Source organism: Pogoniulus pusillus, chromosome 15, assembly GCF_015220805.1.
Source record: "Pogoniulus pusillus isolate bPogPus1 chromosome 15, bPogPus1.pri, whole genome shotgun sequence".
In the NCBI taxonomy this organism is placed as follows: Eukaryota; Metazoa; Chordata; class Aves; order Piciformes; family Lybiidae; genus Pogoniulus; species Pogoniulus pusillus.
The window spans coordinates 24,227,172-24,244,331 of record NC_087278.1 but is presented as its reverse complement, the minus strand read 5'-3'; the positions used below and the strand labels follow the sequence as shown (position 1 = coordinate 24,244,331).

The window sequence follows — 17,160 nt, the reverse complement described above, 5'->3', positions numbered from 1 at the left end:
CACTTGCATGGTGTCACTACCTCAAAGACAATGAAATTCTGTCAGCTTCCACGACCTTCCTGCACTTCTGTCACAAACATCACTTATTTCAAGGCTAAGAATCTTAAATAGGTTTCATCCTTAAAAAACAAACACTAACAAAATCTTCATGCTGACTGTTCCTTCAGTGCCAACACCCAAGTAGCCGAGGTGTTTGCAAAACTAAAACTTACTGGAGGTACATTTCTATCAATGATAGTACGGAAGATCTCCATCCACTGAGTCATAGTCTGGTTATTCACCAACTGGAGCGGTAACACATACTGAAATAAGAAAGATACCAGCCATGAAACACTGATTTTCTCTGAAAAGAGATGTTTCCACAGTAATTACATTCCAAAGATGAAATTTTAAGTAAAATTAAAACTTATTAGGTTAGATACCAATACTATTCTAATTGCATCCTTCTTGATACAACCCTGTGAGGAGAGGCTGAGGGAGCTGAGGTTGTTTAGCCTGGAGAAGAGGAAGCTCAGAGCAGACCTCATTGCTGTCTACAACTACCTGAAGGGAGCTTGTAGCCAGGTGGGGGTTGGTCTCTTCTCCCAAACAACCACCAATAGAACAAGGGGACACAGTCTCAAGTTGTGCCAGGGGAAGTATAGGCTGGATGTTAGGAGGAAGTTCTTCCCAGAAAGAGTGATTTGCATTGGAATGGGCTGCCCAGGGAGGTGGTGGAGTCACTGTCCCTGGAGATGACTGGATGAGGCACTTAGTGCCATGGTTTAGTTGGCTGGATAGGGCTGGGTGCTAGGTTGGACTGAATGATCTTGGAGGTCTCTTCCAACCTGGTTGATTCTATGATTCTGTAAATTAGAATTCTATGATTCTAATTTACAGAGGAATTTCTGAAGAGACAATATTTGGGGAAAGTTTCTTGGTCTAAGAACTTCCTAATAACTTTTTGTTTCTTCCTTTTCTTCAACAAAAAAACATTCAACTCGTAGGGGCTACAGCAGTGCCTATACTACAGGATTTGAGTAAACCAATTGCACTTTAGTGAGACATTCTACTGATTACTACCTTGCTAATCTTACTGCTCTGCTACATCCAAAGAAAGGTAACAGTATTCAGCAAAGCTACTGAAAAGTAAAATAGGATCTTAGGATTTTTTAATCCTCCCCCTATCTGACAGTAAACTGGTTTAGATTTTAAGCCCCAGTAAGGATTTTCAGGCTGCACCTTGTGTACGATCTTGTTTTGTTTCTCGTTCTCTGAAAGTACTTTCTCAATGAACTCATCCCTGCAAAAGCCGAACTCTTCTCTGTAAAATGCATGAGCCTCAGTAAATAATTTCTTCCAGATCTTCAGAAGGTGAGAAATGCCACCTGTTCAAGTGCACTATTTGACAATTATACAATACTCATTGCTGACACTTCCAGAGACCAACTAGCATGGTTCAAAGACCCATACAGTTTACAGCAGGTTATACTGACTTCATAAAAATAGGAACATTTCTCCAGTAAGCTTACAGATAGGATATGCAGAAGTGCCTATGTTCATTCAAAATTTAATCTGGGGGGATCATGTGACCAGTTTTTAAGTAGAAAAATCTATAGAGATCATATTTTCATAAAAGTTTTTTAATTGTATACAACTTTTCCCATCCCAATTGATATTTTCATTAAATCACATCCATAAGTGCACTGAAGGAGGTCACTGTGCCCAGCAAAGTAAGTTTTGGTTTTCCTCTACACAGATGCCAACCTGAACAAGAGCATAGAAGATTTTTAAGATCTGTTTCTGAAGCAGAACAGAGTAATGGGAGTTATCAGGCAGAAGCTGGATCATCTGCTGCTGAATCCGAGGCAAAAATATTTGCATTGCTGCTATGAGAGGATCTCGCTCCTCTGCTTTTTTGTATCTGTAAAGGAAACAAAAATATTGGTCCAGGCTCTACTCACTGGAGATTCAAATGCATACTCCCCTTCAGTAATTTAATTTTTGTACCCTAAAAACAATATAAAAATAAATTAATATCATACATTCATTCACTCTCCCCTCCTTTAGCCCTCATTTCAACCATTAGTGCAAATTTACTAATCTATAAAGAAAAAAAAGAAACCCAACAAAGGTTACCTTACATAAATGCAGCACATGGAAGAGCTAATGTTCTTTACTACTTAATTGTCAGCTCACACAAGCAGAGACATGCATTTCTCTGGTGTTCATAACAATACCAAACTCAAGTTGGGTGGTGAACAAATAGGAATGAATAGCCATTGAAAGGGAAAGAAAGTTCCTTTGTTCAGAAAATATTCTCTTTCTCCACTGACATTTCCTTTGTGTGGTTTATACGTATGTTACCAACTGTTAACAGAGTTGTTTTGGTTTGTTTTAATGCTACACTTTTCCTAACTTGTGCTTTGTGAATTTATACTATCAGGAGGATGATGCAGGTAACAATATGCAATAGGAGTATATGGAAATAACAGGATGGCATTCATGACATAAAAGTCGAACATCATTTGCATTCAGATATCCAGCATTTGAAGAATCTTCAAACAAAAACATTACAGACATATAAGAAATGTTTCATAGATGAGTTGAATCAGACCAAAAGTACAACGTCCCAAGAAAAAAAGTCAGTAATTTCATACAGATTATCGCTGGCATCTCTGCTTTCAATTCACTGATGATAGAAAGATGATGAATAGTTTTCATTTATTTGCAGGAAAGGAAGCATATGGCAATTATTAATTCATATTTTCTATCTGAATTACTTGTAGAATTGCCAGTGCTCTTAAGAATGTCATTCTTAGTAATCAGCTGAGACTAAAAGTTCTGATTCCTTAGCTGCTGATGGATGTCAACTTACTCATAAGTCTTCACCAGCTGATACAGGCACAGGAGGCTTCCAAGCCAACTCCCACTGTTTTGAGACTGCAAGTAGTAGCCTATCTTGTCCACCACGGCTGTCCAATGGCCAGGAAAGTCATGTTTAATGATAGCACGGAGGCACATTGTCAGCTGGGCTCTATGGCAGGAGGAAAAAGAAATTCACTGCAGGTAAATAAGATCAGTATCATGCTTAATATTAAAGGACAGATCCCAAATCTTGGTTTATTATATACGCATATATAGCGTGTATATACATATAATATATGTAGAAACACATTAGACATTCTATCATAAGTACCATGAATATTTTGACAGCACTGAAAGAGTTCTGGGAAATGGCAAAGCAAGAAAAAAATCTCAGTGGATTTAACTTTAAAGAAGAAATTAATTTCAGAACATTTTCATTACTTTTCTTCCTTCCTCTTCCCTCTTCACATCCATCAGGCAATATCTGAAAACAATTAAGTGTTCATGAAACCAGCTAGCTTTGTACTTTGAAAATGAATATTTATACTTCTACACCCTTATGAGGCTGAAAGCAACAATAAAAAGGATAAATCACATCACAGGGCTCTTATCTGAGCTACTATATTTCTGGAAAGCAAGTGCACATAAATATGTTCAAATTGATTACTACTACCTTTTCAAACTAAGTACCTGCTGCTTCTCCCAAGAAATGGAGATTTTTCACACTAACTACATCCAGACTGGCAGGTGTGCACAGCTGAATGACAGAAACATTTCCACACAGTGTAAGGTACCTCACTAGGTCAGGAGAACGAATGATTCCTTCTATGATGTTATCACGGATCTGCTGACGATCATTTTCATGGATGTTGAACGGGAATACTGCTTCTCCAGGAGGTGGTTCACGGTCTGGCCAGTACTGTGTCACCATGTTCTTCAGGTAAATGGCAGCTGCATATCAACATTGGGGAAATTATAACTTCATTCTAACACATCTCCACCTTACTCTGTGCTCAACATGCAGTACAGTTGAAAGTAGAACAAAGAGTTGAAAAGGTGACTGAAAACCACTGCATGAGATCTTAACAATTAACAAGTACTAAGAACAACTGAGTAAGAAAGCAAATTTTTTAGAGATTCTACATAAGATTAGGCTCAAGTGTCCATTTGGGTACATGCTTTATTAGAGCAGTTTTCCATATGGACATAATATTCCATCATTCTAAAAAAGACAGAACAAAAATCTACTTACCTGTTTTTTTTACTCATCCCTAAAACAACTACTCAAGCTTAGCAAGTGAAGTTTGGAAGGGTCACATAACAAATCACTGCACACACAGATAGGACACTCGGCTTGGGGAAATGCCCAGTATGAAACTGGCATGTGGCCTACCTTCTACTCAGACAGAAATGTTTGTTGTGAATTCTCTAAGCTTTATCTCACTATTGGGATTTCCCATAATCTCTTAGAATTGTTGTCTGCTGTCTCACATGAAAACCCATGAAAAATAAAGTTAATCTTCAACTGAAAATAAAGCAGCATTTATGCCTCACTACTGAAAGGCCTGTAGGCATTCTTTAGGAAACACAGGAAATATGATGTAAGACATTAAAGGAATGTTCATAATCAATTCTTATCCCTGTACTATTTCGGTTGAACACTAGTCAGGGTTTTAAATTATAAATAAGATATTCTTGGACACAATATTTTTTCTTGGTGCTGACAAGTTATGACACAGTTTGCAAAATATTTTATAGAAGCAAGAGGAAAAACAGTTTTTTGTCTATGATGTACCAGAATATTCAGACAAGAAACCAGTCCAGGTATATCACAGAATCATAGAATCAACCAGGTTGGAAGAGACCTCCAAGATCATCCAGTCCAACCTAGCACCCAGCCCTATCCAGCCAACTAAACCATGGCACTAAGTGCCTCATCCAGTCTTTTCTTGAAGACCTCCAGGAACGGTGACTCCACCACCTCCCTGGGCAGCCCATTCCAATGGGAAATCACTCTCTCTGTGAAGAACTTCCTCCTAACACCCAGCCTAGACCTCCCCCAGCACAACTTGAGACTGTGTCCTCTTGTTCTATTGGTGGTTACCTGGGAGAAGAGGCCACCACCCACCTGGCTACATCCTCCCTTCAGGTAGTTGTAGATCAGCCAAAGACTTTAGTTTACTTTGTCCATAGATCTTACTGTTAAATAAATTTTTGTACTCTAAAATATTCCCAGAGAAATGTTTTGACTTAGAAATACTTTTCTATTTTATATCCCTGCTCTGTTAAAAATGAAAAATACTCTTCTTTTTTTTAATTATTATTATTTTCTACATGTTTGGTTGGGGTTTTGTTCCTGAATGATATTGAGCTTATTACTTTATGAAGCCCAGATGAAGCATCAAACTTTACTACTGAATGGTTTAACAATGCCATTCAAAATTGGGATTATCTTTGAAAAAATAAATGCCAGCAGGACAAACAGCATATGTCAGCATGCCCCTATGCACTCTGGGGATTAATAGGATCTGTAAAAAAATCCAGCAGTGCTTCTATGGGAAATGCTGTTCCATAGGACAATAATAGAGTTGTGAATGAAACAGTACTCATTAATTTATTGAAATAAAATAAAAGAATATTTTCTGCATGTGTCAAAAATACCATACAGGATGTGGTGGTTTGGGTGTTACCTGCTCCCCCCTACACTTTGGAAATCACCCAGACTAGACTCAGCCGGCTCTGGAAATTGAATGAAGCTTATATTTACAGCTTAGCACAATATACAAGCAGATATTTACAATATATATACAGTTATATACAGAAATAGACAAGGTAAAAGGGAATGCAGAAACACAACAGCCCTGCCAGAAATCTGAGTCCCCAGGAGAGGCTCCCAACTGCCCTTCCACCTTCTCCCACCCCTCAACCTTACCTCAGACATTGCCTTGTGCCCCAAGGAAGAATGGAGGGTCAACCAGGGGGGTTAGGAAGCCAATGGATTAATCAGAAAGATGGAGGGTGAGGTTAGAGAGAAAAACACAGCCCAGAGTTCAGGCAGTGCCCAAATGCCTTATCTATGTTTATACTCTTGTTCTTATACACCTCAGCAAGCCTATGAGTGAAGCAGACATCACCATTGCTTCTCTTTCACAGTCTGTGATCTAATTCTTCTCACCAAAACATTCTAGATAGCTTCAAACTAGCACACAGGAGTAGTTAAAACAGAATATGAGGATTTAGAATCCAACCTTACACAAATGTGTATCCTGAAGTTAAATGTGGCACCCTACCCGAACTCATGCAGAAGTGGGCAATCTTTCTCGATATGCTCAGACTATGCATCTCTACTCCACTCTGTTGAGACCCCACCTGGAGTACTGCATCGAGTTCTGAAGCCCCCATTACATGAAGGATGTGGAGGTGCTGGAGCGCATCCAGAGCATGGCCACGAGGATGATCAGAGGGCTGGAGCACCTCTGCTATGAGGACAGAATGAAAGAGCTGGGGCTGTTCAGTATGGAGAAAAGGAGGCCTCAAGGTGACCTTATTGTGGCCTTTCAGTATCTGAAGGGGGACTACAAAAATGCTGGGGAGGGACTTTTTAAGATATCAGGCAGTGACAGGACTAGGGGGAATGGAGCAAAGCTGGAGATGGGTAGGTTCAGACTGGATGTGAGGAGGAAGTTTTTCAGCACGAGAGTGGTGAGAGCCTGGAATGGGTTACCTAGAGAGATGGTTGAGGCTCCATCCCTGGAGGTGTTTATGGCCAAGCTGGATGAGGCTGTGGCCAGCCCGATCTAGGGTAGGGTGTCCCTGCCCATGGCAGGGGAGTTGGAACTAGATGATGCTGTGGTCCCTTCCAACCCTGACTGACTCTATGATTCTATGATTCTACTTAACAGTGATGTGACCTTCCTTCCTATTTTTTTGAGCAGGTGTCTTAGATACCAAGTACATGTGACTACCCTTGACCAAGGGAATTGTGCAAGTTTTTTTTTTCATTTTTCAGAAACTTCCATTTTTCCAGGAAAAGAAACTTAAATAAAGAAATGTGCACTCAAATGAGACCCACTCTTTTTGTTTGTTTGTTTGTTTTTTAAGTCTAATTTGTCTTGGCATTACTACTTCTTTACCACCAGGAGAAATACCTAAAGGTCCCTGCATACTAAGTTTTGAGCAAAAATCATACTCTTTTCATATCAGTATCACAGTAATCCAGTAGCGACCACTACAAAGACAGGGAAGCCAAATCAGGACTTTGCCCTACACACAGTTTTGTCTGACCTTCATGTAGGAAAGACATAACAAAGATAAATCCTTTTAATTTCCACATTCAGAACAAACAGGAACGTCCCTACACTGCAGCAGCCTGATACTCGGTTGAAACAACTCACAGACTAACGTTCTATTGAAACAAAACAAAACAAGGAATTTATCTCACCTGCTTGACGCACTGGAAATTCAACTTGATCTGATACTATGATTTGCAGTAGACTTGGAGCAAAATTGATGATCTTATAGGACTGAAATACACAAAACACACAGTTAGAAAATCACTATGTTTAAAGAAGATTGTATTAACAAAAGCTAAGAAATGCAGTGTTACTAACTCGCCCTGTAAAGTCAGTGCTTGACTCTACCCAGATCTGCAGCAATCTAAATTACTTGTAAAAGCTTAGCATAAAATGGCCTATGGATGGAATACATAATGTGTCAAGGTTCTCTATTAAAGATTAGTGATAACAAATATTTAAATAATTCTGAGAATACATAATGAGAAGCACTATGGATTTGCCTTTGAATTATTTAACTTCATAAATCAAAGAGGTATTGGCATGCTTCATCGATACTGTTTATTTGCAAAACAGATTTTGGTATAAGAGCAATACTCAATTTCCAAGAGATTAAGAAAAACACCTTTAAAATTGTTTTTGAGCATAAACACCATCTGCATTAGCCATATATTGTACAGCTGTCTTTTAGTTAAGTATGTGTATCTTAACAGAAGAAATAAAAACTGGAGAAAAACAGTGGAATAACCACTTTTAATTAAAACAAAGTGTACAGAACCCCTTCAAAACACGCAGCCTTCCTCAGAACTTTCCGAATGCTACATCAGCCATGCAGATGAACTATTTCAAAGAGAAAACAACACTCATTAAACTTCTGAGCAAAGCATGCCAGATTGAAAATACGTGAAAAACTGATAATGTTATACTGCTGTCATTCAGCAGGGGTCCTCCAGCATGAAGAATTGTTGACTCAGCATGGTGCAGTTACTGCTAAGTCTCGGCAACATCAGTAGTTAGATCTTTCATCACTTAGATCCATGTGCTGTTTGTTCAATGAGAGATGTTTCTTGGGGCTGGATGGCAGAAGCTTTCTATACTTCACCTTTTGTAGTATTTCTCTCCAACTACGCCTGGCAGTTGGGTGGTTGTTTCCAGAGCTGTGTTATAAGAGTGACTATATTATAATCTCCTGTAGATTTTGCCTCATTCAAAAGCTCTGAAATAGGAGGCACGTTCTGCACCTCATGCACCAAGTTCCTGAACTTAACTTTTCCATAATAAGGTAAAATTGCCTTGCTTTCACGGTATCTAAATGTAACAGCTGCATCACAACACCGTGATTCAGTAATTTTACCAAATCACTTAACATTCTGGCTCTCATTTTACTCATTAGAATGACAGCATAATTCCAACCTACACCACTCATTTGATGTTTATAGAGTAATCTGAGATCTCAGATAAAAACAGCAGTGGTGAATCAAAAACATAAGGCTTCCGCAAATCCCTTCTCTACAAACGTTGATTATCCCAAACAAACACTCTATTAAAAGTAAAAGCTGTAACAGACAGTAAAGGAACTCCATTTATTTATGGACACACTGAACTGGTTGAAGTAGATTCTGAAGACAATCTTTTTATCAAGTATCCTGAGATCCGAAGCTTGCCCTTCACTCACTACTGGACAGAAGCTGCATGAAGTGGGAGGGTTGTGACGAGGGCTGCAGCAGACTGCACCATCCTCCAGCACTCAACATCCAACTCCCAGGGAGACAGGAAAGCACGAAGAATCCCAGCAGCACAGAAAACCAAAAACGTGGATGAACTCTAATCATCCTTTTCTTCTAAACAGTGCCAATATACTGCTCTCAAACTCAATCTAGCACACCTTTTACTACTATAATCACATTGATTATGAAAGTAACCTTCTGTGGGTTTATTATTGTTTTCCTGCAGCACTCCCACCAGTACACAACAGTTTGGGTGGACACAGTGATCAAAATATAAATTATTTCCCTTTCTCTGTGCAAACAGCTTTTACTCAATCTAAATTCAATTTTACTGGATCTGAATTACAGCCACTGCTGCTCCAGGAGGCTTTATTGGTACCACTTGTGCTGGCATACAGCTGCTACTCCTGAAGTTTTGCCAAGATACACACAAATAGGGTTATTTGGCCAGTGCAGCAAATCCTCTCAGCAAGCGCCTGGAGTGACAAAAGACACATTACGCAGAAGGTGCACACAGTGTCTCAGAGGGGGCCCACCACTACCAGCACGCTGCTGAGGGCTTCTTTACATTTCCCATATTAACACCTCGAAAGATCACAGAGACACAGATGCAGGCTTCTACTCTGCACTCCTGTCATTACCATAATTCTCACTTTATATAGCTTTGTTTTCCATTCATTATCAGAAACATGGATGTTGTAGAGATCAGCTAAGATTGTGTGCCCATTTTAGAATCAAGACACCCAATTCTGTTTTATTTGTGAAGCTCAAATACCATCCTGCTCACTTGTGCAGCAACAAAACTACATGCTGCTTGCAGTTTTTAGAACAGAGGACTTTTTAAAAAGCTGCATGCAGCAACATTTTTCCTATACCAGCACATTCTTGTGGGTTCAGTTATCATGCCAATTGTGATCTTAGCATGTATCCTTTCCCTGCCTTGCTTGGGAAAGCATACAGTAGGCTCCTGGACACGGGAAAATAAAGCTCTACATACCACATGAGCTAGTGCAGAGTGGCTGTCAGGTGTGAATTGAGTAAATGGAAAGCAACAAGGAACAGAACTCAGAGCTGGATGAGTTCAGCAAGACAGTTATTTATAAATATTATCAACGCTGCACCTGAACTTTCAGAAAGGGAAAACAGGAATATCATCAGTCTCACAGAAGGAATAGAAAGCTACCTGCTGATATTGAAAAGCCATGCCCAGGAGCCGCAGGGAGGCACCAGATGGCTGAAAAAGACCTTCAATGCAACTCCTGTAACACAGCATGCTGCTTTGTGCAGTTTGTGAATAATCACATTGCCTCCAATTCCCATCGTTGTGATCTGGTAAAACTTTCCACAAAGGCGATGCTGGACAAGAGCATATGTATATTTTAAAGGAGAAAGTAAAAGTTTTTGCAAAATAGACTTTAACTGAGTACTGACACAGAGCCATTATTTTAAAGCTCTGTAAAATACACACTGGCTACACTGGAACAAATCACAGATCAGATTATTTATGCTAAAAAACAGCATATCTCATTTAGTTTCCATTGAGATTAAGAGGATGGGACACAGCAATGTGCAAGGCTAGCAGCTGAACTGGGATACAGCACTGGTAAGATACAACTGGGTAAATTGACAGCAACAGCGAAGAGACGCGTATGTCCTCACACATCTTGTTCCATCTGCATCCGCTCTCTCAGGATCTGCACACTGCAGCTGCACAGCTTTCACCTCTGGCCTAACATCTATTCTTCCTTGCCTCAGCATCACAGCTCCAGTCTTCAAAAGAACACATCGTTTTTTGCCTACTTCCTCTTCCATTTCATTAGGTACAGAACAGAGGACACACAAGCAAGCCTCAGATGGGCCACTGAAAAACAGCAAGAGGAACATCGTCACAAGTAAAGGACCAGGTGCAAGGAGAGAGAGAAGCAGGGAAAATATATTCAAACTTCCCTAAATAGATCGTAGTGAAGCAAATACATTTCACACAAACATTTAGATCTGGCTCCCAGGTTATCATGCACTACACACTCCTAAACTCATTTCAGTAAGCATTACTCCTCTATCTTGTTTGCTGTCACTTTTAAAGCCCACAGCAAGCAACTGCTCTGGAATCACATTTGTCAGTAACCTTCTCACTGAATTGATGGCAACCACAGTGGCTGAGTGCTAAACAGCACTTGAAGAACTGCTTCCTCCCCTGCAGAACAGGGCACTCTAGCACAATGGATATAGGAAACTGGAGCCTTCCCTCAGGATCTACAAAGCCAAGACCATCCTTATCCACCAGCAGCAAACATCTCTTTCATTACACGTCTGAATTTAAATAGGGCACATAAGCTTGACATAAAATCAAGGCACTCTATCTTTGTTTGCAAAGACAAACACATAGAAGGAATTTGTACCCTGAATACCTACCAAATTAACTATTCACAAAGATTATTTTAAGATTTACAATGATTTTATCTGAATGCTCAACTCTCTGGTTACTCTCTGGCTATTAAGCTTTATCTTTTGTTTGCTGTACACTGAAAATGTGTTAAGTTAAAAAAATTCCACCAGTATTTGTCACAGTCAAGTACACTTTTGCAGTTGTTATTTTCTCTGTTTTGTTACATTGTCAGTCATACACAGTTGTTTAAACCAAACTACTATTTCAACACACAGCTGTCTGTAGCTAAGTTATTGCTTGGGGAGGGAAAAACACAGTGTTTTCAAATACAGTGAAAATAAGCACCTCTAAGATCCTATCTGAGCTTCTTTCCTCTGTGTATTCTGCTGCCAAATTCATCCAGCCTTAAACAAACTCCACTTTCCACAGAACTTCTAATCTTGAAACACAACTTCCTCATCAAGTTGCTCTTCAATACAAATACCTGAGATTCCTTCCTCTAGGTAACATGAGGTGTTTGTCACTTTCAGAGTGGCCCACTATGACAGCCATTTCAACGAAGATGTGGAAGATATGGAAGGACTATATTCTAGATTCTTCTGCTTTAGGGCAATCTTCTCCTACTTCTTTCTTTTCTTCCAGCATCTGCCACTCAGCTCCCGTCAAAGTCAAATTCTGACACTCCTCACTACTTAAGAAAACAGCTGTACTTCTGCAACTGTATTCTTATTTCTCCCTTTGTCACAGGCCAAAAAATGTTGGCCTGTTGTGAAGATTAATGCATAAAAATTGTATGGTAATCCTATCTGAACTTGATAGCATGTCTTTTGTGTGTTCACATAATCAAGCAATACATTCCACAACACTCCAAGAACTGGCACATGAAAGCAGTATATAGCCGTTGAAAAAGAAAACTACAACCAACACAAGTCCCTGAAGTCCCTGAGACAGACATAACAAGAGCAGCAGCCTAGAACAGATACCCAAGAGAGGTGCACAGAAACTGAGTGTCTTTCTCAGTATGAAAACTGACTGTTGCAAGTACATTGTGATTGATACACATGATCGTGAGGTACACACTGATTAGGAAGCAACAGAGTCAGAGGAAAAAAAATGGGAGGTTGGGGGAAAAAAACGGACACAGAAGAAAATGACAATGGTTACATGACAGAGATTACTGACCTGGCAGGAAATTAGTGCTCTACTTTATCAAGAATCACATTTCAGACAAATCTCACTTACATTTGCGTTCAGGTCACTGAGAGAAGTGAAGCTTGATGATGACCTTGAAGTAGCATGCATCATCCAAGGAGAAAGATCAGAAAATTCCTACAAAGAACTGAATGATCTTTAGAACTGCACCAACAAAAATGGCCTGGGGTAAGAGGTTGTGTACTCAAGGATAATAGGAACTTCTAAAATCTGCAGGTTTCTTAGTGTGAAACATAGTATAAAAGGAACTAGGTATACTAAGTGATAAGAAATACGTAAATGTTGAACATGAAGAAGACAACTGTAGTTTTTGGGTGTATAGAATGAGGTATTAGTGGCATTGAGTACAAGACTTTCTGCAGTGCTGCTGACACAAATCACCAGATTGCACAAGATAGATTAATTCAAAGAGAAACAAGTTCAGAGAAGAGCTGTGCTCCCCTATTATTAGACTGCATAAATTCAGTTTTATGACAAGGCAAAGGAAATACAGCCTGTTGAGGGAAGGAAAATAGGTCAGTAGAGATCAGCCATTGACAATTATGTTAGAATGAGTACCAAGAAACCTACTTTACTTCACAATTAAGATAGGCACAAATGAATATAAATGGATCATAAATTAATTTAGGCTGGAAACCAACATTTGCTTCTATTCACAGGCAGAAGAAAATTCATAAAAGGTCTTCCAAAAGATGTAGTAAGAGGGAAAAAAAAGAAAAAGAAATCTTGATTCCATTTCTGAATACAGTTAGATAACAGTCCAGAAGGCAGACACCAATTTTTAACTCTATCTTTACATAGCTTCACACATAGAAGAGAAAAAAGTATTTTCAAACACGTTGGAGTTTTTTACAGGTAAGCAAGCTTTCATTTATTTCAACTCCACTCCCCACGCTCTACCCTGTAAGCAAATTAGAGTCAGGACTACCATGGTATTCCTCTTACGATCTCTGTATTGGTACAAGCAATGAGGTGTCTACAGAGAAGTGCTGTTGGTGGACTAGTATGATTTACAGTCTCTGGGAAGCTCCTGTCACTACATGAATTCAATACTGAAAGCCACTGTACATTGCAGGCAGGCTAACACAGGACAGTTAAACACATGAGGGCAAGTTTTACCTCCATACCCATCAGTACCGGAAGAAGCATCACTGCAACTACTGAAAAGAATAAAGGGGACTCCTGTTCTATTTGGCCAAATGCTTACTACCACTTCATGTTGGAAGACTTTCTGTTTGGTTGGTGGATTGGTTCCTTTGCTGGAACAAGATAAACGCAAGACCAGCATCTGCATTCCTGTACTTGCAGGCACACAGTGACACATCGACACTATCATTAGACACATATAAGTATGACAATGTTGTTTTGAAGTCTTGCTTCAAAAGCACTGAAAGCCTTCAAGATGTCAAAGGCCCACATTAAGTGACATTCTCAGGAGCACTTTTCTTCCACTCATCCAGAGTCATATCAAATCCAGCATTGCACCAGTACATTACCTCACTGAGATATACCATTTAGTAACAGGAATCCTACATAATAGGCATGTCTAAATTTCAAGATCTATTCTTTATAATAGCTAGAAAAGCATCAGCTATGGTAAATAAAAAACCGTACCTCAATTCATCCTCAATATACTTGCACTCTTCAACCTAAAACCTGTGCCTTTCTCAGGAACTGCATTATCCATCACTTGAACTTGAAACACTTTACAGATCTCAATCTTAAAACACTTTCTTTCAAGTTTTTCCTGAGCTTCAAAGTAGTCAGTAGTGATCTTAAAATGACATGGGAGCGTTAGCAGGAGGACCCAGGAATGCCAGCAGCTGCCTCTTTGTTCAGAGCCTGCCAAATATGCAGCAGATTATTGCAGTTTTGAGTCCTGTGCAACAGGCTGCTTACAAATACCTCTAATTTCCCTCAGTCCTTAATAATAGGGATAAAAACAGATACTGATAAAGCGAATGTCAAATAAAGTTTTGCATTTTTATCTGTGCCCCAGGAGCGTTCTCAATGTCCAGCTCTCAATCCACTGATTTACTAAAGGAACTTGGCAACTGCTAAAGCAAGGATTAGCTAGCTCTAATTCAAAAGGAGTTTTAAGTTGCCTAAATAGAAAATTAAGCTGGAGGAGTAATCCTGGAGTAACAGTAATTCCTGACAGACAATTCTCATTAACCGTTTTGTCAGCACACCAGCACAGCCCAATAATCCCAGTCCTCCCACAGAACTGATCAAATATTCCACCAAATTAGAGAGATAAAGCTTTATTAAGGCTACGCGTGGTAACTTCCTCTTCTTTCAAATATCTGACTGTGGTCAGAGTTTTCAGTCAGCGCATACCGACTCAAAAGTAGGTACTAACGACTACCCCTTACAACCCAGAGCCCTTCTCGGAGCTATACTCGGCACGCTGCTGTACGGGACGACACGAATCCCCTGACAGTCACTGCTACCATCTGTAGGGGTGAGCTAGAGATCCGAGCAGAGGGGAGCTCGATGTCCTGCCTTCCTGCACCAAACAGCCATGCCGAGACTTCAAAGTAGCACCACGCTCCCAGGGTCACAAAACTGGCGACGCTGAGTGAGGGCTGCAACCCCGCCCAGCCGCCGGGCACCTATAGCGCGAACAGGGGCCGCCGGGGCGGCGCGCCTCACCCGCCACCCCGAGGCTGCGAGCGCTGGCAGGTCTCTCAGAGGCAGACACCGCCCCGGGAGTCCTGGCAGGCTCCCATTACCAGGCCTCCCCTGCCCGGCCCTGCGGCCGAGCGCCCGGGACGGCAGCGGGTGTGCACGCCCGCCAACAGCCGGTGTGAAAGGGCCAACTCCGGCTCGGGATGCCGCCATCCCCGCCCCGGCCCCGCTTTCCGGTGCAGCCCGTGCCGTGGGAGAGCGGCGGTGCAGAGACCCAAGCCGCAGATCCCCTAGCTGCGGAGGGTAACAGCCGGTTCCGTCGCCCGGGCGCGGAGCTGGGGGTACTCGCCGACCTCTGCCCCTGCCGGCGCGGCCGGGCGGCCCCGTGCCGCGCGGCGGCCGCGGTGAGGCGCGGCGGGGCGGGGGCGGGGCAGGCCACCGGCGGATCCCGGCCGGGACCATCCACCCCCTCACCTGATTGAGCTCGTTCTCGGCTGCGATGCGCAGTTTGGGATCTATAGTGCCCTTCAGAGCCTGGATGATCCTGTTGGGATCCATCTTCGCTTTCCCTCGCCGGCAGGCAGCACTTCCCCGGAGACAGGAGCAGGACGACGAGCTACCTTCGCCGCTAGCGCCGCCGCCCCCCCGTGCCACAGTCACAGGCTCGTGTCCCCCATCCCCCCCCGGACCCTCTCCAGAGCCATTCACCGGTTTGCGACAGCTGGTATCGGGAAACGGGCACTGCTTTACGGCCGCAGCGCCCCCTTCTGGTGTCGTGCAGAGGTCGGCGAAAGGTGGCCGCCATCTTGTTGTACGGATAGTAGCCACCGGGATAGTTGGCAGTTCTCGGAGTCACGGAGCAATTTCCAGGCCGGACGTCCGTAGGGGCGGCCATGTCGTTGTCGGGAATGGAGCCTGTGAGGCTGGACGCGCCCCCTCACAAGGAACGAGCGGCCGTGGGGCGGGGAGGCTGCTATGGGCATGGTGCATGCGCGGCTGCCGGCTCCTGTGCTGCTGCCTCTGTACGTACGGACGCCGGACCCGTACCTCAGCGATGGAGGCAGCAAACAGGCGACTCAGCGGATAGCAAACCATCGCTGTGGGGTTTGCTGTGGGGGTAGCAAACCATCGCAAACGACGGTGGGGAAGGCGGCTTCGTGCGGCACAGGACCCCGGCCCTGAGCAGGCTGGGGCAGCCGCCGCAGCGAAGCATCAACTAGCGTAAGGAGGGCTAGGCCAGGGGAGGCTGAATCCAGCACTGCTGCCACAGTGGTGCAGATCCGTCCAGCGCTGCTTGGTGGCCTCCTTGGTACCTATCCCTGTGGGGCAGGGCTGGCTAAGGCGGAGCGGTCCTGCAGACTGTTCTATATTTGCTTCTGTGGGAGCTGTTTGCACACAAAATGAGAACAAGACTGAATAGAGGTGAGGTCAGTTGCATAGTGGAGAACTGACAGTATTCAGGTACCTAACATACGTGGCAGTCGGAGAAGAACGACTCCTAACACAGAGTCACAGAAGGGCTTGAGTGGGACCTTGATGATGTAGTTACAGTCCTCGGGCATGGGCAGAAATACCTCCCCCTAGCGCAGGTTGCTCAGAACCTCATCGAGCCTGGTCTTAAACGCTTCGAGGGCTAAGGCATGCACAGTTTCTCTGGACAACCCATTCCAGTGTTTCACCACCCTCCCCCTAAATCACCTTCCCTGCTGTAGTTTAAAACCATTACTCTTTTTCTTACCCACGAGAGGGCCGCTCCAGCTTTCATGCAAGAACACAGAAGTTTGCTGAGGTTCCTAAAGAGGTACATAACACATTACAATTCCTACTATGCTTCCGAGCATCTTCTTTGTGGTACACTGTCCCACATTACACAGACCCTGACAGTAGTTCAGCTACCGTGGAAAGTACTTACGCTCAGGTTGTCAGGAGCATGAAAACAATGCTAACCGCAAACATTTGCAGCACAACAATTCTCCACTTCTGTCCTCCTACAACATGCAGGTGAAACACATCTGTGCAGGTTTAAGATGACTGTCAAAGGTTCAGTTCGTGGACCAACAACATG

The 17,160-nt window shown here is 42.5% G+C and overlaps 1 protein-coding gene across 1 annotated transcript in view; it reads right to left on the bottom strand.

The window, feature by feature from the left end:
- IPO8 (importin 8) overlaps positions 1-15,755 on the bottom strand; it is a 52,141-nt gene extending 36,386 nt beyond the window's left edge. The window contains exons 1-6 of the mRNA XM_064155798.1: positions 15,570-15,755; positions 7,289-7,370; positions 3,642-3,798; positions 2,858-3,016; positions 1,747-1,903; positions 213-302 (exon numbers count right to left, since the gene is read on the bottom strand). Of these exons, the coding sequence (XP_064011868.1) occupies positions 213-302; positions 1,747-1,903; positions 2,858-3,016; positions 3,642-3,798; positions 7,289-7,370; positions 15,570-15,653 (729 nt within the window). The 5' untranslated portion in view covers positions 15,654-15,755. The remainder of the gene's footprint in view (positions 1-212; positions 303-1,746; positions 1,904-2,857; positions 3,017-3,641; positions 3,799-7,288; positions 7,371-15,569) is intronic.
- Between the last annotated feature and the right edge of the window lie 1,405 nt (positions 15,756-17,160).